This window comes from Hemitrygon akajei, chromosome 6 (genome assembly GCF_048418815.1).
Source record: "Hemitrygon akajei chromosome 6, sHemAka1.3, whole genome shotgun sequence".
Classification (NCBI taxonomy): Eukaryota; Metazoa; Chordata; class Chondrichthyes; order Myliobatiformes; family Dasyatidae; genus Hemitrygon; species Hemitrygon akajei.
The window spans coordinates 178,384,105-178,406,237 of NC_133129.1; the positions used below are offsets into that span (position 1 = coordinate 178,384,105).

A 22,133-nucleotide genomic window follows, 5' to 3' on the forward strand; every position below is an offset into this window, starting at 1 on the left:
TATTCATTCTTTTATTCTCAGAATGTTTATTGTCAGAATATTTTCATCCCTCTAATGCCCTTGTGTCGAGCTTCCCACAGACCACAGCTCAATGGTGAAAACAAGGAACCAGTGAAAGTGAGGAAGAGCCAGCTTGGTATGGGACTTTAGTTTTCCATGTTAAGTCACCTGAACCCCTAAAGAAATAACTACCGTCATTTTTTTGGCATCACTGTTTATAGATGCTGTCAAGGGGTCAAGATCTTGAAACCAGGTAACTTAACGTGGAGAGAAAGAGAACGAGGATGGTATTCTTGCACTCCATTCTACATTGTCCTACACAGAAATACTGGACTAGACTGGCTGTGGTTGAATAGTTAACAGCAAGAACTTACTCCGGCCATTGTCCTGGTATTGTCCAACCATTTTTGATAGAATCTCAGGTGGTGGCAAGAGAGTGTATAGGAGCGAGATATGCCAACTAGTGGAGTGGTGTCGCAGCAACAACCTGGCACTCAACGTCAGTAAGACAAAAGAGCTGATTGTGGACCAGGAAGGGTAAGACGAAGGAACACATATCAATCCTCATAGAGGGATCAGAAGTGGAGAGAGTGAGTAGTTTCAAGTTCCTGGGTGTCAAGATCTCTGAGGAGCTAACCTGGTCCCAACATATTGAGCAAACACGAAGAAATCTGCAGATGCTGGAAATTCAAACAGCAACACACACAAAATGCTGGTGGAACACAGCAGGCCAGGCAGCATCTATAGGGAGAAGCTCTGTCGATGTTTTGGGCCGAGACCCTTCATCAGGACTAACTGAAAGGAAAGATAGTAAGAGATTTGAAAGTAGAGGGGAGGGGGAAATGCAAAATGATAGGAGAAGACCGGAGGGGGTGGGATGAAGCAAAGAGCTGGAAAGGTGATTGGCGAAAGTGATACAGAGCTGGAGAAGGGAAAGGATCATGGGACAGGAGGCCTCAGGAGAAAGAAAGGGGGGGGGGGGGGGGGGAGAGCACCAGAGGGAGATGGAGAACAGGCAAACAAACTAAATATGTCAGGGATGGGGTAAGAAGGGGAGGAGGGGCATTAACGGAAGTTAGAGAAGTCAATGTTCATGCCATCAGGTTGGAGGCTACCCAGCCGGTATATAAGGTATTGTTCCTCCAACCTGAGTTTGGATTCATTTTGACAATAGAGGAGGCCATGGATAGACATATCAGAACGGGAATGGGACGTGGAATTAAAATCTGTGGCCACTGGGAGATCCTGCTTCTTCTGGCGGACCGAGCGTAGGTGTTCAGCGAAACGGTCTCCCAGTCTGTGTTGGGAGGCCACACCGGGAGCACCGGACGCAGTATACCACACCAGCCGACTCACAGGTGAAGTGTCGCCTCACCTGGAAGGACTGTCTGGGGCCCTGAATGGTGGTGAGGGAGGAAGTGTAAGAGCAGGTGTAGCACTTGTTCCGTTTACAAGGATAAGTGCCAGGAGGGAGATCGGTGGGAAGGGATGGGGGGTACGAGTGGACAAGAGAGTCGCGTAGGGAGTGATCCCTGCGAAAAGCAGAAAGGGGGGGGGAGGGAAAAATGTGTTTGGTAGTGGGATCCCATTGGAGGTGGCGGAGGTTACGGAGAATTATACGTTGGACCTGGAGGCTGGTGGGGTGGTAGGTAAGGACAAGGGGAACCCTATTCCGAGTGGGGTGGCGGGTGGATGGGGTGAGTGCAGATGTGCGGGAAATGGGAGAGATGCGTTTGAGAGCAGAGTTGATGGTGGACGAAGGGAAGCCCCTTTGTTTAAAAAAGGAAGACATCTCCTTTGTTCTGGAATGAAAAGCCTCATCCTGACAGCAGATGTGGCGGAGACGGAGGAATTGTGAGAAGGGGATAGCCTTTTTGCAAGAGACAGGGTGGGAAGAGGAATAGTCCAGGTAGCTGTGAGAGTCTGTAGGCTTATAGTAGATATCAGTAGATAGGCTGTCTCCAGAGATGGAGACAGAAAGATCAAGAAAGGGGAGGGAGGTGTCGGAAATGGACCAGGTAAATTTGAGGGCAGGGTGAAAGTTGGAGGCAAAGTTAATGAAGTCGACGAGCTCAGCATGCATGCAAGAGGCAGCGCCAATGCAGTCGTCGATGTAGCGAAGGAAAAGAAGGGGATGGATACCGGTATAGACTTGGAACATGGACTGTTCCACAAAGCCAACAAAAAGGCAGGCATAACTGGGACCCATACGGGTGCCCATGGCTACACCCTTGGTTTGGAGGAAGTGGGAGGAGCCAAAGGAGAAATTATTGAGAGTAAGAACTAATTCCGCTAGATGGAGGAAAGTGGTGGTAGAGGGGAATTGGTTAGGTCTGGAATCCCAAAAAAAGCGAAGAGCTTCAAGACCATCTCGGCGGGGGATGGAGGTATATAGGGACTGGACGTCCATGGTGAAAATAAGACGGTGGGGGCCAGGGAACTTAAAATCATTGAAAAAATTCAAAGCATGAGAAGTGTCCCGAACATAGGTGGGAAGAGATTGAACAAGGGGGGAAAAGACAGTGTCAAGGTATGCAGAAATGAGTACATATTGATGCAGTTATAAAGGCGGCAAGACAGTGGTTATACTTCATTAGGAGTTTGAAGAGATTTGGTATGACAACAAATAATGGGGGGGGGGAGGCTACTGTACAGGAGCGAAAGAAGCTGCAGGGGGTTGTACATTTAGTTGGCTCCATCTTGGGTACTAGCCTACAAAGTACCCAGGACATCGACATCTTCAAGGGGCGGTGTTTCAGAAAGGCAGTGTCCATTATTAAAGACTTCCAGTACCCAGGGCCTACCCTTTTCTCACTGTTACTAACAGGTAGGAAGTACAGAAGCCTGAAGGCACACACTCAGCAATTCAGGAACAGCTTCTTCCCCTCTGCCATCCGATTCCTGAATGGACATTGAGCTCTTGAACACTACGTCACTTTAAAAATATATATTATTTTTGTTTTTTGCATGATTTTTAATCTATTCAATATCCATATACTGTATTTATTTATTTTTTCTTCTATATGATATTGCATTGAACTGCTGCTGCAAAGTTAACAAATTTTATGACACATGCCGGTGATAATAAACCTGATTCTGATATCAATTCTCTCCAAGAGCTGTTCAATTAAGATTTGGATCTATTTATCACTGTCAAAACATACAGTGAAATGAGTCATTTGCATTAACAACTAACAAGGGTGCACAGGGGACAGCCCACAACTGTCAGTAAAATAGGATCCCCACAATGTTCAGCAGAATAGCACAAGCAGAAACAACAGAACACGGATGGTTCGGCACAGACTAGAAGGGCCGAGGTGGCCTGTTTCCGTGCTGTAATTGTTATATGGTTATAACAAAAAAAAATCCAACCACAGCAAAACAAGCTCCTTCCCATACTCCCACTTACTCACACACAGACAGGCCTCCAACCCAGTGTTGGCCCCAGGTTCTCAGTCCCTGGCCCAAACTTGTGTATAATTTGTGTTATTTTAAGCTTATGTTTGCCATGACTGTAATGTATTGTAGTACTTCAAAAAGCTAATCATGTTATTTATAGCCTGGTAAATCCATGTCTATGACAATGACGTGACTTGGAATTCCTACAAAGGAGATGCCTTTGACTAATTGCATCACTGCCTGGGACTGAATAGGAGCCTGAAAGCTGCACTCAATATTTTAGGAATAGCTCTTTCCTGCACTATCTAATTTTTGAACAATATTCCTCTTTTACACTATTTATTAATTTATTACAACTGATACTAATTTTTATGTCTTGCACTGTACTGCTGCTATAAAACAGATTTCACAACATGTCTGTGATAATAAATCTGACTGATGCTTCAAGAGATGGAGAGGGTCAGCAACTTCAAATTCCTGGGTGATCAAAGGATCTGTCCTGGGTTCAGCAGGCAAGTGAAATTGTGAAGAAAGCATGGCAGCGCCTCAACTTTCTCAGGAGTATGTGGAGATTCGGCATGACATCTAAAATTTTGACGAACTTCTATAAGCATGCAGTGGACAGTGTGTTGAGTGGCTGTGTCACGGCCTGATATAGAAACAGTAATGCCATTGAATGGAATGCACTACAAAAAGGGGTGAATTCGGCCCAGTATACTGGGCCAACCATTGAGCACATCTACATGAAAAGCTGTCATAGGAAAGCAGCATCCATCATCAGAAATCCCCACCACCTAGGCATGCTCTTTCGTCGCTGCTGTCATCAGGTAGAAGGTACAATGGCCTCAGGGCTCACACCACCAGGTTTAAGGACAGTTACTATCCCACAACCAATAATCTCACTTTATATCTTGTTATTTCGTGTTCTCGTTATTTATTTCTATTCATTTATATTTGCAGTGTCAGTTGTCTTCTGCACTCTAATCGATCTGTCATGATCCTGTTATCGTTACTATTCTATATATTTGTTCGAGTATGTCCGCAGGAAAATTAATCTCAGGGTTGTATATGATGACATATATGTACTTTGACAATAAAATTTACTTTGGAATTTTGAAGCAACTTATTGGCCCTAGGTGGTCACTGGAAAAGAACAATCTGGAAGTCCTGAAGCAACAGAGAAGGTGCTGGGGGCACTAAGGAGGTTAGGCAACATCCATGGAGGGAGACGGTCAGCAGCGGATCTACGACACTCCTACAGTCCACCAGATTTTAAAAAGGGCCTCAACCCGAAACGCCAACCACAATAATTAAGATGCTCTACTTCACGAAACTTCAGTTACAGTGTTTTATTTGCGGTTCGTCTCAGGCTGTGTGTGGTTTTCTATTCCAAGGCCTACAACGGGTTGGATGCGGTCCCGAGCTGACCTGGCCTGACACGTGTAGGAAGCGGGCGGGTCAAGGAGCAGACAGGTCGTTGGGAGCGGCCTTTCACCACCAGGCTCCTCGGCTGCCGGCCGGCTGACCCCCTCCCTCACAGTCACCGACCCCATTCCCCCGCGGCCTCACCTGATCCTCCTCGGTGATGTCGATGAAAGCCGGCACACTCATGGCTACCGCTTCGCCTGCTAAACAGCCTGGCGCGTACGTCACTTCCACCCTCGCGCTCTCTTCAAGGGATCACCCCGTCAGCGCGCTCCGGAAGTGACATCACCGAAAACGAGCCAACAATATTTGTCGGCCAAAACCAGGACTTTCTGCACTGAAAGGATGAGGGAACAGAATGGACAGCATTAGGAAATGGACGTAGTAGGAATAGGAAAGTATAGGAAAGATCAGATATGTTACTAAAGAGCAAGAATTTCAACCTGGTCTGCCCTCAGAATCTATTTCCCAGCAGTGTTTCAGATATACTGTTCCAGTTATTCATTTAAATCCCCTTCCCAGCTGGTTTGATATACCTGCCAGCCATCAGGTCTTAGGTTAATGTTTATAACTGCGAAATATGTCAGGGTTTTGCATATATACAGTATGATCTGTAAAAAATTCAGGTGATGTTCACAGACATCCCACCCTGCAAAAACTCATTTCAGGGAGGTAGCACCACCATTCCAACCCCCACCCGGTCAACCTCCAAGGGTGTATGTATACAGGACATTTTATTATGAAAAAACACAACAATTTATTTGATCACATATCGAAACTATTTACACACACACACACACACACACACACACACACACACACACACACACACACACACACACACACACACACACACACACACACACACACACACACACACACACACACACACACACACACACACACACACACACACACACACACTCCTAACTCTAATTTTATAGATTTTTAATTTGCATTGCAGTGTACTGCTGTCGCAAAGAAACAAGTTTCATGGCATATGCCAGTGGTATTAAATATGATTTTCATTCTACTTCTGCCTCGATAGAGTGGATGTGGAGAGGATGTTTCCTATAGTGGGGGAGTCTAGGACCTTTAGAACTGAGATGAGGAGGAATTTCTTTAGACATACAGTTTTGAGTGTGTGGAACTCATTACCGCAGATGGCTGTGGAGGCCAAGTGATTGGTTATATTTAAGGCAGAGGTTGAAAGGTTATCGATTAATAAGGACATTCAAGGTTACAGGAAGAAGGCGGGAGAATGGGGTTGAGAGTGATAATAAATCAGACATAATGGGATAGCAGAAAAAACTTAATGGGCTGAATGACCTCATTGTGTTCCTATATCTGATGGTCTAACATAGGACAGTACAACACAGTATTAATATTAATTAACATTTCCAAAATTAATGGATGCTAATTTTGGGTTCCCCAACAAATGAATGGAATAGTCTTTAAATAATGTATTGATTATGTAAATTATTGTTCTAGTCCCCAGGTCAGGAAGGTGATCAGCTAAAGCAACAGCACTGAAGCTCTGCACCTCAGCCTGAAGTAAGATAAGTGAGGTAATGTCAAAATATATTGGCCATAAATATGTACGTGCAGCTCTGATTGTTCAAAAACAGTTCTCTTTCAAATGTTATCTGATTTTGCATCCTAGTATCGTGGTTGGTGCAATGTGTTATTAATAACAGTCAAGCCCCTCTAATGTTTCTTTGATTCTTGGATTGAATATTGGTGAAGAATGTGTCTAATGAAAATCTGAGAGAATGCTTTTTTACCTGGAATGTATTTATTGCAGTTGGATTGTCTTGATCTCTGATATTATTTCTTGAACTAAATTAATATAATACACCTTGTTATTTGCAATCCTTCATAATGTTTTTTTATTATGTGGAAAACTGCTAAAATCTGAAACTTTCCTCTTGGCACCTTCTTCTATTTCATGGTTATCTGATCTTTCAAATATCACTTCGCTGTTTAATGGGTCTTCATATGTTGACCTTTCCAAAGGGATGACAATTCTCCCACTTCTTCTCCCTAACCTCTAACACATGACCTCTCACAGCGGATTTATTGTCTGCCTTTGCTCTCGAACTCTCGCAAAAATCCTGTACATGCTGTCACATTAATTTGCAGCCTACTGAAATGCAGAGTTCAAAATGAAATCAGAAAAAGCACAGCACCCTAAATAACATGCAGTCACAAAGTCAAAGTTCAATGTAAATTTATTATCAGAGTACGCATATGTCTCCATATACTAGCCTGAGATTCATTTTCATGCAGGCATTCATAAGAAAATAAAGACACAGAATAGAATTTATGAAACCTACTGATAGACAAAGACTGATAAACAGCCAATGTGTAAATGAAGACAAATTGTGCAATAAATAAATCAGTAAATAAATAATACAGCCAACATGAGTTGTAGAATCCTTGAAAGTGAACCTGTAGAATGTGGAATCAGTTCAGTGCGGTGGTGAGTGAAGTTACCTACACTGGTTCAGGAGTCTGATGGCTGTAGGGTAATAACTATTCCTCAATCTGGTGGTGTGGGTCTGAGATTCCTCATCTCCTAGCCAATAGCAGCAATAGGAAGAGAGCTTGGCCTGGATGGATGCTGCTTGATGATGGATGCTGCTTTGTTATGGCAGCATCACTTGTAAATGTAGTTAGTGGTGGGGAGGGCTTTGCCTGTGGTGGACTGAACTGTGTCCACTACTTTTTGTAAAGTTTTCTGTTCCTGGGCATTGGCGTTTCTGTACGAGGCCATGATGCAACCAGTTAGAATATTCTCCACTGTGTATTTATCTGTTAACTCTGTGTATTCGTCAGAGTTTTAGATGACGTGCCGTATCTACGCAAGCTGATGTGCTGTCGTGCCTTCTTTGTAATGGCACTTACGTGCTGGTCCCAGGACAAACCCCATGATAATAACGCCAAGGAATTTTAAGTTGCTGACCCTCTCCACCTCCAATCTTCTAATGAGGACTGGCTCATAGATCCCCAGCTTCTTCCTGCTGTAGTTGATAATTAGCTCTTTGGTTTTGCTGACGTTGAGGGAGAGGTTTAAATTCAAGCAGAGTTTCAGTCTCCCTCCTATATGCCAATTCATCACCACCATTTATTTCCAGGTACTGTAGAGAAGGGCATCAATTTGTTACTCTTCACGACACATGTTGGACCCCCAGCCCCACCCCCCCAACCATCCAGGCCATGCTCTCTTCTCACTGCTACCACTTGTACTGAACTAATCATTGAACACAATCTTTGGACTCACTTTCAAGGACTCTACAACTCCTGTTCTCAGTATTATTTATTTATCTATCTATCCATCCATCTATCTATCTATTATTTAATTAATTTATTTATTATTACTTATTTCTTTTCTATTAGCACAATTTGTCAGTCTTTGTGTGTAGTTTTTCATTGTTTTTCTTTGTTCTACTGTGAGAATGAATCTCAGGGTTGTGTATGATGACATATATGTATCTTGATAATAAACTTACATTGAACTTTAAACTTTGAAACAACCAATGTGCAAAAGAAGACAAATTGTGCAAATATAAAATAAATAATATTGAGCAAATGACTTCTTGAAAGTGAGTCTGTAGGTTTTGGAGTCAGTTCGGAATTGACGTGAGTGAAGTTCTTCTACTTTGTCTTATGAATGAAGTTATTCATGCCAATTCAGGACCCTGACGATTGAAGGGTAACAGCTGTTCCTGAATCTGGTGGTGGGGGCCTAAGGCTCCTGCATCTTCTTCTTGATGGCAAAATTGAGAAGTGAGCATGGCCTGGATGGTAGGGGTCCTTGATGATGGATGCCACTTTCTTGTAGCAGGACTCCTTGTTCATGCACTTAATGGTGAGCAGGGATTTTCCTGTGATGGATTGGGTATCCACCAATTTTGTGGGATTTTCCTTTCTTGGGCATAGATGGTTCCATACGAGACCATGATACAACCAGTCAGGACCTCCACTGTGCATTTTAGAAGTTTGTTAAAGTTTTAGATGATGTTCTGAATCTGCACAAACCTCCAAGAAAGTAGAGGTGCTACAGTGCCTTCTTTGAAATAGCACCTACTGTGCTGCTCCAGAGCAGATCCTCTGAAATGATTATGCTCAGGAATTTAAATTTATTGACCCTTTCCATCTCCAGTCCCCTAATGAGGACTGGCTCATGGACCCCCGATTTCTTCCTCCTGTCAGCTTTTTGGTTTTGCTGACTTTAACGGGAGGTTGTTGTGGCACATCCTCTTTGTGTTCACAACTATAGAAAATCAGAGTGACTGTTTTAAAATAGATACTCAACAGGTGCTGGGAAAGATATGATACTGATGGTCAAGTTACCATGTGAAGAAAACATAAATTCTATTTTGGTTAAATTCTAATAAAAGAGGAAGCATGTATTGCCAAATGATGCTTTACACTTCAAATCATCCATCGTTTGTAAGTGATGCCAGTAAATCTTCTTAAAGTTCAGTTAGAATTTCCTCTGGAAGGTTGAACGCAGTCCAGCCTGTCAAGAAATGAAGCACAGTTTTGAAAACATGCAACAGCTGTTGCAAAATGGTTTGGAGACAGTTATTTTTTTCATACTGATTATGAATATTCAATAAGAGAAGTCATGTTCATAGTCTGGATTAAGTACAAAGAAATTCAGCAGGTCAGGCAACGATGTACTGTACATTGGAAGATATGAGGAGGTGACCAATAGGATAGTCACTCCTTATTGATCTTCTCTCTTGTGCAAGTCTATACCTATTTAGTTATTCTCTTTCTTTGGCTTTTCTTCACCACCAGTTTTCTTCTACTCCTGGAAATTCTGAAAATAATCACTTTTTAATGTCAGATGGTCAACCCTTTATTTTCAGAGTAACTCGCAACAAAGTGCCAGAGGACTTCAGCAGGTCAGGCAGCATCCATGAAAATGAATGAACAGCCGACGTTTTGGGCCGATACTTCTCATTGGGACGCTGAAGAAGTCGTCCTGATGAAGGATCTCAGCCCAAAATGTCGACTGTTTATTCCAATCCATAGATGCTGCCTGACCTGCTGAGTTATTACAGCATAAATCCAGTGTGTTACTCTGGATTTCCAGCATCTGCAGAATCTCTTGTGTCTAGCCACCATAACATCTCCTTATGTGGCTTAGTATCATTTTTTTGGATAAAATTCTGGTGAACAGTCCTAAAAAAGTGAAGGAGGGAAACTGATGGGAAAAGTTATCTAAACGCATGATACTACAATTTCCAAATTAAAAGGTTCCTCTTCAATGGCAGCAAGCAAAAATTTGTATTTAATTTGTGTCTGTAACATAAAGATTAGCATTATTTAGTCTTGATGGGCTGAATGGCCTAATTCTCCTTCTATGTCTTATGGTCTTATTTGCTACGTGTACTTTGAAACATACAGTGAAATGCTTCATTTGTGGCAAGTCAAATCAGTGAGGATTTGCAAAGTAGCCCTTAGATGTCGCCATGCTTCCAATGCCAACATACAGTGCCTATAAAAAATATTCACCCCCCCCTGAAAGTTTTCATGTTTTATTGTTTTACAACATTGAATCACAGTGGATTTAATTTGGCTTTTTTGACACTGATCTACAGAAAAAAAGACTCTTTCATTTCAAATTGAAAACAAATCTCTACAAAGTGATCTAAATTAATTACAAATATAAAACACAAAATAATTGATTGCATAAATATTCACCCCTTTTAATATGACACATGAAATCATCACTGATTGGTGCAGCCAATTGGTTTTGGAAGTCACATAATTAGTTAAGTGGATATCTGTTTTGGAGACCTGTGCAGTCAAGGTGTTTCAATTGACTGTAATAAAAATACACCTGTATCTGGAAGGTCCAACTGCTGGTGAGTCAGTATCCTGGCAAGAACTACACCATAAGACAAAAGAACACTCCAAGCAACTCCGTGAAAAGGCTATTGAAAAGCACAAGTCAAGACATGGATACAGGAAAATTTCCAAGTCACTGAATGTCCCTTGGAGTACAGTTAAGTCAATCATCAAGAAATGGAAAGAATATGGCACAGCTGTAAATCTGCCTAGAGCTGCCTAGAGCGGGCTGTCCTCAAAAACTGAGTGACCATGCAAGAAGGGGACTAGTGAGGGAGGCCACCAGGAGACCTATGACAACTCTGGAGGAGTTACAATCTCCAGTGGCTGGGATGGGAGGGACTGCACGTACAACTACAGCCTGGGTGCTTCACCAGTTGCAGCTTTATGGGAGAGTGGCAAAGAGAAAGCCACTGTTGGAAAAAAACCTCACATGGAATCTTGGCTAGAAGGCATGTGGGAGACTCTGAAGTCAGCTGGAAGAAGGTTCCATGGTCTGATGAAAGCAAAAAATTTTGTCCAACAGACCATCCCTACCGTGAAGCATGGTGGTAGCTGCATCATGCTGTGGGGATGCTTCACTGCAGCAGGCCCTGGAGCGCTTGTGAAGGTAGAGGGTAAAATGAATGCAGCAAAATACAGGGAAATCCTGGAGGAAACATAGAAACATAGAAAACGTTCAGCACAATAAAGGCCCTTCAGCCCACAAAGTTGTGCTGAACATGTCCCTACATTAGAAATTACTAGGCTTACCCATAGCCCTTTATTTTTCTAAGCTCCATGTACCTATCCAAAAGTCTCTTAAAAGACCCTATCGTATCTGCCTCCACCATTGTTGCTGGCGGCCCGTTCCACGCAACATGTTGCAGTCTGCAATAGAACTGTGACTTGGAGATTTATTTTCCGGCAAGACAATGACCCCAAGTATAAAGCCAAAGCTACAGAGGAATGGCTTAAAAATAACAAAGTTACTGTCCTGGAGTGGTCAAGTTAGAGTCTAGACCTCAATCCAATTGAGAATTTGTGGCTGGAATTGAAGAGGGCTGTTCACTCGCGATTCCTGTGCTATCTGACAGAGGTTGAGCAGTTTTGTAGAGACAAATGGGGAAAAATTGCAGTGTCCAGATGTTCAAACTGATAAAGACTTATCCAAGCAACACACACAAAATACTGGAGGAACTCAGCAGGCCGGGCAGCATCCAGGACAACAGTACAGTCGACGCTTTGGGCCTGTCGAAGAGTCCCCTGTTTTTGGAACACTGAAAGGATCAAAAGAAATTTGGATAAAACAGCAGAGTTGAAACAAGTTGGAAGACCATAAGACATAGGAGCAGAATTAGGCCATTCAGCCCATCAATTCTACTCTGCTATGGCTGATCCAGTTCCTTCTCAACCCCATTCTCCTGCATTCTCCCTGTAACTTTTCACATCCTCACTAATCAAGAGCCTATTGACCTCCACCTTAAATACACTCAACGACCTGGTCTCCAGAGCCGCCCGTGGCAATGAATTGCACAGATTCACCATTCTCTAGCTAAAGAAATTCCTCTTGATCTCCTTTCTAAATGGACAGCTGTTTGTTACAAGGGTTCCCATCCTGGGGTACATGGGTCCTTGGTTAATGGTAAGGCTTCATGGGAGCCCCTGCTCTATTCTGAGGCTGTGCCCTCTGGTCCTTGAATGAACTGGCAATGAATTATCAATGAACTTGCTCATTGATGAATTAGGTTTAGAGCTTTTTGGTCTATTTCTGTCCATATCTTGTGTTCTTCATTTCTAGACCCCTTCCCTCCGCTTTTCTTTTAATATAACTAGCTATTAATATCACTGCTTCTTTCATATATTTAAATGATTGGTGAGCAAGTGTGCATATGTTTCACATAGATTAATAAATGGAATTGTTGCCAGACTCTCTAGTAATGGTTTAAATAAGGATGGAATGATAACTTTGTGCCAGTCAGTCATGCTTTAGTCTATCACTTTAATGATTTCACTTACAATTGTCATTTTAGATATTAAACTGTCAGTTTGTTGGACCAATTGAATCTGGTTCTTTTTATCCCTTCTATCAGAATAGATTCTACATAAAGCATCTGTAACTGATAACTTCCTGACCACTTAATGTTCCTACTTTGAGATATACATTGGGAACATATCATTATTTGTTTATATTTGGTGTTAAGTGGAAAAAGTAATTAAAATTAACTTTATTATCTTTAATCTTTAATTATATATTTTTTAAACTTTTCTTGACTGAGTTTAAACTGTTTAACAAGTTGAATGATATTATGGGATTTGAAGTTGTTTCTTTTTTATTTACCGGCAGGAAATCTACCATACAGTCTGGAATAGAAGGCATTGTGTTCTCTGTTAAGGTTGAGTATATTATTACTTCTTCATCTCAAAGTTCAAATTAAGTTTATTATCTAATATGTATACTATATACAACCTTGAGATTGTTTTATGGTTGCATATACAAGCAACCATATAACAAAGAAACACTTTCGAATTCATGAAAAACCCCACACCACAAGGACAGTTATTACCCCTCAACCATCAGGCTCTTAAACCAAAGGGGATAACTTCACTCTACTTCACTTGCTCCATCATTGACCTGTTCCCTCAATCTATGGACTCGCCTTCAAGGACTCTTCATCTCGTGTTCTCGTAACTTTTTCCTTATTTATGATAATAATAATAATAATTATTATTACTTTTTTCTTTCATTTGCTTTGCTCATTTTATTGTCTTTTTGTTGCCCTGTGGGTGTGATCTTTCACCGATTCTGTGATGGTTATTGGATTTGTTGAGTATGCCTGCAAGAAAACGAATCTCAGATTTGTATATGGTGATGTATATGTCCTTTCATTATAAATTTACCCTAAATTTCGTCTGTAAACATTCAATGTGTGATAGAAGAACAAATGTGCAAACACTAAAAAATGTAAACAATCAATACACAGAACATGAGCAGTAGAATCCCCAGGAGAGAGTCCACAGCCACAGAGGCAGTTCAGTGCTCAGAGGCAGTTCAATGCTCAGTTCAGTGCACAGAGGCGAGCGCCAATGCCGCAGGCGACAGCTGCAGATTCGGTTCAGTGCGGAGGCGAGAAAAGCCTCACAGGGTATTGAGTTGGGTACTGGTTTGTCCTATGCCTTTGTCCTTGACCACTTAATCTGGCTCGGAGTTTAAATCAGCTAAACATCGGTCATTTTTTGTTGCTCTCGGGCCCAGGCCCAGGCCCCGCTGCTTAAATCCAGCCCCAAGTCTGCTCCAGCAACGGCCACCACGGCTGTGTCTGCATTCTTGAGACCCAAGTTCACCAAATCCTTCGGGAGGATGCAAAAATGCCAGATCGTTCAAATGGTTCAATACGCATCTTCCAGAGGAAAATTACAGGCTGTGGATTGCATTGATCATGGTCCAGAAAGAGTGTATTTAGTAGAATAGTTTGTAGCTTTGTTAAGTGCCTGCAAAATGCCACCGTGTCTTGCCAGTGCTATCATCGACTTTAATATATCATTAAAAGCAAATTCTATGCCTTTGGCTGTTGTTTTAGAACTCCCTCACTAAGCCTCCCTATGTTACCAATGTGCCCATCCCAATCACTTTTTCTGGCAGCTCATTCCGAATATGCCTCAGTCTTTGTGGGAAGGTGCTGCCCTGATAGCCCTTTTAAATATTGAGTATCTGATCATAGACTTATGCTTTCTTGCTTTTAGCACTCCTATCCTGGGTGAAAAAGACTATGTGCTTTTACCCTGTCTATGCCCCTCACAACCTTATATACATCTATCAGGTCATCCCTTAATCTCTGACATTCCAGGGATTGAAGCAACCTCACTTTGTAACTCATGCCCTCAAATGCAGGCATCTTGCCAGTAAAATCACCATCACTAATGACCTAACTAGTGACTAATGTCACTAAGTTATGGATAATTGAGGAGGGCACCAAATTACACTCAGTGGTCACTCCTGTACCAGTTCCTCCTGTGCCTAATAAAGTGGCCATTGAGCGTATGTTCGTGGTCTTCTGCTGCTGTAGCCCGTCCATTTCAAAGTATGACGTTGTGCATTCCTGCACACCACTATTTAACATGTGGTTATCTGAGTTACTGTCAGCTTGGACCAGTCTGGCCGTTCTCCTCTGACCTCCCTCATTAACAAGGTGTTTGCACTCACAGAACTGCTGCTCACTGGATGTCTTTTGTTTTTCTCGCCATCCTCCGTAAACTCCGAAGAGATCAGCATTTTCTGAGATAATCAAACCACCCCATCTGACACCAACAATCATTTCACAGTCAAAGTCACCTAGATTGCATTTCTTCCCCGTTCTGATGTTTGATATGAACAACAGTTGAACCTCTTGACCATGTCTGCATGCTTTTATGCATTGAGTTGCTGCCGTACGTTATACCTGATAAAGTAGCCACTGAGCGTATACATCACTTTAAAGGTGATGACCTCTTCACTAATTTTATTGAGTTATTTTACAGGAGGTTATTTTTCATTAATGACAAAACATTTTAAATACTTGTTTAACATTAGACACGTAAAGCAAAGACATACCTTTTGCAGCAGACAAGGCTGGCAGACCTGAAAGAGGTTTATACAGTTTTGAGAGGAATAGATAGGCTAGATAGCTGGAATCTTTTTCTTGTGTTTGAAATGTCTAAAAGTAGAGAGTGTGCATTTAAGAGTGAGATGGGAGTAATTTCAAAGGAATGATGTGGGGCAAGTTTTTTTTACACCAAGTTGGTGGGAGTGGAGCTAAATACAATGGAAGTTTTTAAAAGGCTTTAGGATAGGCACATTAATGTGTAGAGAGTGGACATTGTGTAATAAGGGGGGTTAGTTTAGTTAAGTATTTTATTAATAGTTTAATTAGTTCAGCTAGGTGGTGGGGTGGAGCTACATCTCTACCAAAGGAGGTGTAAGGCGTCCTTTCCCTCCGCTAGCCTGCAGGTCACCCTTAGGCAAGGTGTAGCACCTGCTTAGAACCACCCCCCCCCCCACCCCCGATCAGATCACAGGAAGCCATGGGAGCTGGTGATATATGGTCATGTGAGCAGCTGGGGCATATCACAAGTCCCGGTTATGCGACCACTGACACCAGGCAGACAATCTCTGTAGAGTATTGATAATGGCTGGGGCCACCCGTCTTGTAAAGACACGGCCCAGAAGAAGGCAATGGCAAACCAACTCTGTAAAAAATTTGCCCAGAGCAACCATGGACATGGAAAGACCATGATCATATGCCAGGGCACATAATGACAACAACGGATTAGTTCAGCACAGCTTAGTGGGCCACAGGAACTGTTCCTGTGCTGTATGTTCTATGTTTTCATGGTGATTTTCAACCCATGTTAGAACAGTTTAGTCAAACACTATGCTCTCCATTCTGACTTGGAAATACATCTCCATTCCGTCATCATGTCCTGATGAAGGGTCTTGGCCCAAGACGTCAACTGTTTATTCCCCTCCATAGATGATGCCAGACCTACTGACTTCCTCCAGCCATTTTGTGTGTTGTTCCTTCGTCATCGCTGTGTTTAACTCCAGGAGCGCCCTCCCCAACAGTTCTGGAAGTAACGCATGCCATGGTAGCATAGTGGTCAGTGTGATGCTATTACAGTCTGAGGCATCGGAGTTCAGAGTTCAATTCCAATGTAATGAGTTTGTACATTCCTCCCCCATGAACACTTTGGTTTCCTCCAGGTGCTCCAGTTTCCTCCCACAGTCCAAAGATGTACCAGTTAGTGGGCTAATTGTTCATTGTAAATTGTCCTGTGATTAAACCAGGGTTAAATGGGTGGCTTGTTGGGCCAGAAAGGGCTGTTCTGTGTTGTATCTCTAAATAATTAAATAAAATGCTGGAGGAACTCAGCAGGTCAGGCAGCATCTATGCAGAGGAATAAACAGTTGATGTTTCATCGGCACTGGAGGTATCTTTAACACACAGATCACAGTGACTCAAGTAAATTTTCACCTCTACCTTTGCAAAGGGCATTTAGGGATGGGTGTTAAATGTTTGCCTCCCCAATGATGTTCACACCCTGTGCGTTGCAAAAAGAGCCAAGTAGATAACAGTGCCGTTCCCGTGCTTGCCTCCTTTCAACCTGTCACAGGAGGTTGACCAGCAGCAGTCTGTCTAGCTCTGTTTCATGAAAAAGGACAAGTCAGGTCCCTCGTGATGAATGCCACATCACTTACGAGGTGGTTTTTAATCCACCTCACTCGTATTTAAAAAAACAGCCTTCTAAGATGAAGCTCACATTCACTCATAATAGTTCTGTTTAATCTTTAAGCTGAGCCCAAGCCACTTTACCTGGCAATGGCCTTGACCAGGAACAGATATATCAGTGCACATTTCACTGGGAGAGGGAGGAATGTGGTGGAGGTGCTGAGTTTCTGACAGAAAATAGGAGTTATTGTGAAATCCGAAGAACAGGCAAACAATACATTTGACAGGTTAACATGTTCCTTTAATATATTGCTGTAGCACTTTGAAAAGATTGGGAGGGTATGCCCTCAAACTGCTACAGATTAATAGGCAAGATCAACAACAGGAGAAAATAAAGTATTGTCATTTAAAATTTCAGCTGCTCGGCAGTCTAAAAATTTTTGTCCATATGAAATAAAAAAGTTAGCTGAGACAAAGAAAAGTAATATTATATTGAAAAGTCCTTACCCAGAGTAAAACTACAGTTTATCTTGTTAGTAATGTACAGGGCACCACGGTAGCGTAGAGGTTAGCACGACGCTATTACAGCTCACGGCATTCTGGAGTTCGGAGTTCAATAAGAACATAAGAAATGGGAGCAGGTGTCGGCCATCGGGCCCATCGAGCCTGCTTCGCCATTCAATAAGATCATGGCTGATCTGGCAATGGACTCATCTCCACCTACCTGCCTTTTTCCCCGTAACCCTTAATTCCCCTACCTTGCAAAAATTCTGGTGTCATCTGTAATGAGTTTGTACATTCTCCCGATGAACCTGGTGATTTTTCTCCAAGCGCTCCGGTTTCCTCCCACAGTCCAAAAATGTTAGGAGGTTAATTGGTCATTGTAAGTTGTCCTGTGATTAGGATACGGTTAAATTGATAGGTTGCTGGGTGGTTCAGCTTGTTGGGCCGGAAGGGCCTGTTTTTAACTGTATTTCTAAATACTGTAAAATAAATTTTTTAAAAATCCACAATTAGATTACAGTAATATGTCGAGATCTTATAGTATTGAGACTGTACCCCATTAAGAGACTTTATTGCTTGTTTTTTTGCTCTTATGTTGATAAGTATGTAAATGACCAACTGACGCAGGCATGTATGTGTTTGATTTAGAAATTTAAATAGGACATTAGGTTAAATGACAGATCCTTTTATTGATGAAAGTCTTTCAAATGAGGGGTAAGTTCGCCACAGGAAATACGTATATCATGATTTTCCATCAAAGATCTGAGCAAGGGCAGTGACCTCATTTCTGAAATCCTAACTTTGGAATTTTACTCCAGACCGAACAATAGCTGGCCAATAAAATCATGGCGTCATTTATATTTAGTAAGCTACATAAACTCCACATTACGATGTGACATTTCCTTTGATAGCAACTCGTTGCATTTTTATTTGTAATGAACCAGTTTCAAAGCAATGTGATCCATACTTTTCAAATATGAACTGCATCTGGATTTTTGGATAGTGATGGGGAGAATTCACTTCCTTCTTCTACAAATTCGTAGTTTGTTCAAAGTTCAAAGTAAATTTATTATCTAAGTATGTATACCATGTACAACCTTGAGATTCATTTTCTTGCAGGCACCCACATGAAATCATAATAGAATCCATGAAAAAAAACACACGTAACTAAGACCGATAAACACCCAAAGTACAAAAGAGGACGAATCATGGAAATAATTTAAAAATTAAGCAAATAAACTGAGATTATGAGCTGCAGATTCCCCCAAAAGTGAGTCCACAGCTGCAGACTCAGGTCAGCCCAGAGGCGAGTGAAGCCCGATGACCTGGCGGCATGGGACCCTCCTCTCCAATGCTAGTAGAAGGAAGAGAGGGAGACGGGATGAGCTCCGATGGGGGAACGTAGCTGGCATGGAATAGCAGGGCCGAGCACCAGTTTGTTCTCTGTTCACAGGATTCACCACTTCACTCTGGTCTGTGTTTGCTGCGTTCCACCTGATTTAAATAGAGCAGGTCAAGAGGGCAACGGCTCTGCTAATGGATCAATGAAACTTTAACAATTAGATTTTCCATGTAGGAATATCTCAGAATAGTCAGTGAATCTGGGAACCTGAGCATATCCTTAGTTTTCTGCTTGTATCCAAACTTGCACCAAATTCTGTTCATCAGCTATCCCTGTGCCACTGAACTATTTTGTTTCCTGGTTAAATAATGGCTGAGTTCTAAAATTCTCATGCTTTTGTTCAAATTCCTCCATAGGCATAGTCTTCCCCCCTTTACCTTATATGTATTTATTTATTTGAAATATTGCAGAATATTTATTTAGAGATACAGTGGGGAACAGGCCTTTCCATCCCAACAGCCCAGAAAGCCACTTATTTAACCCTAGCCTAATCCCAGGACAATTTACAATGACTAATATACACACTGTGTTGGTGCGTGGCCGAGTGGTTAAGGCGTTGGTCTAGTGATCTGAAGGTCGCTAGTTCAAGCTCAGCTAAGACAACATGTTGTGCCCTTGAGCAAGGGACTTAACCACACATTGCTCTGCAATGACAATGGTGCCAAGTTGTATATCAGCCCTTGCCCTTCCCTTGGACAACATTGGTGGCGTGGAGAAGGGAGACTTGCAGCATGGGCAACTGCGGGTCTCCCATACAACTCTGACCAGGCCTGGAAACTTTCCAAGGCGCAAATCCATGGTCTCTCAAGACTAACGGATGACGAGATATAAATTAACCACTAACAGATACACCTTTGTCCCGTGGGAGGAAACCAGAGCACCCAAAGGAAACTACATGGTTCACCAGGAGTTCTTACAGTTTTGTTAAAGAGTTCTTTTCCAGTCCTGGGAACCATTTACATCTTTCATTCTGGCCTTCCCAGACGTTGGTGAAATGTGCTGTTGGTGGTTGTGTCTTCACTTCTAAGACAAAGTCCAGAATTCCTTGTTAATGCCTCTCTGCCTCTCGTTCTTTCCTTCCTGCATAAAACTAAGCTTATGTTCATCTGATCAAGTATTTCCTTGTAAAAGACCTTTCTTTTCATTTGATAACACTCCTTTGAAGCACAGTTGGTAGTTCTTAATATATTGAAAGAGCTGTGTAAATGATAGCTGTGTTGAATTTTTTTGCAGAGAGGAAAATCTTAGTTCGGATGGGAGTCACTAAAGCTGTGAGTAGAGTGTGGACAGACGCCGTATCCTGGTGGTCGAGGAATGCATTGATTTGCCAGCATGAAGCAAGATAATCGAAATAAAAATGAGAATGTATGCAGATGCTGTAAATCCAAAGCCACACACACAAAATGTTGGAGAAACTCAGCATCAATGGAAGAAGAGTAAACATTCAACGTTTCCGGCCGAGATCGTTCTTCAGGGCTCAGAAAACCTTGACAACAAGGAATTGAAGCTATTGGAACAGGACCCTTTACTCTCTCAAGTTTGTTCTTTCATTCTATGAGATCATGTCTGTTCACCTGCCTTAACGTCTCGTTTTTTGGCTTGACGTTAACTTCCGTCTGATTACACCTCTGTGAAATTCATTGGAACAGACTTCCTTGACCTGATGGTATTCCAGAGAATTTTTCAGACAATAAAATACTTTATAGACGTAGTTGCTGTTGTAATCAGATGTGAACATATAAATTTATTTATTTATTGAGATACAGTGCGGAATAGGCCTTTTTGGCCCTTCCAGCTGCGCCACCCGGCAACTTCTGATTTAACTCGAGCCTAATCACGGGACAATTTACAATGAGCAATTAACCTGTGGGAGGAAACCAGAGCACCCAGAGAGAAAACCCATGCATTCCATGGGGAGGATGTACAGGCTCCTCGCAGATGACGTTGGAATTGAACTCTGAACTCTGACGCCCTGAGCTATAATAGTGTCGCGCTAACTGCTATGCTACCATGGCGTAATGGCGGAGAAGTGGGAGCTAACTGGTGCACAGGAACAGTCCGATGACGATCACTAAGTGATTTGTTTTATTGAAATCAGTTGAGCTTTAAATGTTGTCCATAACATCCCGGGTATATTTCCTATTGTTTGAAATAGTCCCATGAGATTAACTGCTTCTACCTTAAAAAGCATACAGACTTTTTTTTCCAGTTTAATTTTCGTCTAAAATGAAATATTATTATCCCCGTAAAAGTATTGCTGTAATTGTCTCAAGTGGCTCATTGTCACCTCCTTCAGATGCCCTTCATCCACCTTTCCTTTCTCCCATGGTCCACTCTCCTGTCTACCAGATTCCTTCTTCTTCTGCACTTTACCTTTTCACCCCACCTACCACCCCCCCCCCTCACCTATCACTCTCTAGCTTCTATTTCTTGCCCTTCAATCACCACCCTTTTCCGGCTTCTTTCCCCTTCCTTTCCAGTCCTGATGAAAGGTCTTGGCCCAAAGTGTCGACTCTTTATTCCTCTTCATGGATGCGCCTTGCCTGCTGAGTTCCACTAGCATTTTGTGTGTGTTACTCTAGAACAAGTGTTCCCAGTCCGGTATCCATGGACCTCTCGGTTATTGGTAGGGATCCATGGCATAAAAAAGGTTGGGAACCCCTACTCTGGAACCACAGAGGGTGCTCTTGAAAAGTAGTGATGTGGTGGTATTCATACTGCAGTTTAAGTTAGACAATAGACAATAGGTGCAGGAGTAGGCCATTCAGCCCTTCGAGCCAGCACCGCCATTTACTGTGATCATGGCTGATCATCCACAATCAGTACCCCATTCCTGCCCTCTCCCCATATCCCTTGACTCCGCTACCTTTAAGAGCTCTATCTAACTCTTTCTTGAAAGCATCCAGAGAGTTGGTCTCCACTGCCTTCTGAGGCAGAGCATTCCACAGATCCACAACTCTCTGGGTGAAAAAGTTTTTCCTCAACTCCGTTCTAAATGGCCTATCCCTTATTCTTAAACTGTGGCCTCTGGTTCTGGACTCCCCCAACATCGGGGAATGTCAACTGAATGGACGTACTTAGTGCGCAGTCGTTTAGAGTGTGACTTAAACTCAAGACAACCATATTCAGGAGATAGTCATGGTGCAAATTAACACTTTCAATACATCCTATTGTACCTAGTACCATAGGATGGACTCTTGACTTCATATTCTATCTTGTTACAAACCTGCACATTATTGACTACCTGCGCTGTACTTTCTTTGTAACTGTCACACTTTATTCTGCACCCTTTTATTGCTTTATCTTGTACTGCCTCGAGGCACTGTTGTAATAAATTGATCTGTATGGACGGT

The 22,133-nt window shown here is 42.4% G+C and overlaps 2 protein-coding genes across 2 annotated transcripts in view; one reads left to right on the forward strand and one right to left on the reverse strand.

Annotated features, from left to right (window-relative positions):
• Nucleotides 1-5,070, reverse strand: part of eif3m (eukaryotic translation initiation factor 3, subunit M) — a 41,886-nt gene extending 36,816 nt beyond the window's left edge. The window contains exon 1 of the mRNA XM_073049831.1: nucleotides 4,969-5,070. Within this exon, the coding sequence (XP_072905932.1) occupies nucleotides 4,969-5,010 (42 nt within the window). The 5' untranslated portion in view covers nucleotides 5,011-5,070. The remainder of the gene's footprint in view (nucleotides 1-4,968) is intronic.
• ccdc73 (coiled-coil domain containing 73) overlaps nucleotides 1-20,471 on the forward strand; it is a 197,208-nt gene extending 176,737 nt beyond the window's left edge. Inside the window, exons 19-21 of the mRNA XM_073049832.1 lie at nucleotides 6,316-6,392; nucleotides 13,016-13,064; nucleotides 20,014-20,471. Coding sequence (XP_072905933.1) covers nucleotides 6,316-6,357 — 42 coding nt within the window. The 3' untranslated portion in view covers nucleotides 6,358-6,392; nucleotides 13,016-13,064; nucleotides 20,014-20,471. The remainder of the gene's footprint in view (nucleotides 1-6,315; nucleotides 6,393-13,015; nucleotides 13,065-20,013) is intronic.
• Nucleotides 20,472-22,133: the final 1,662 nt, after the last annotated feature.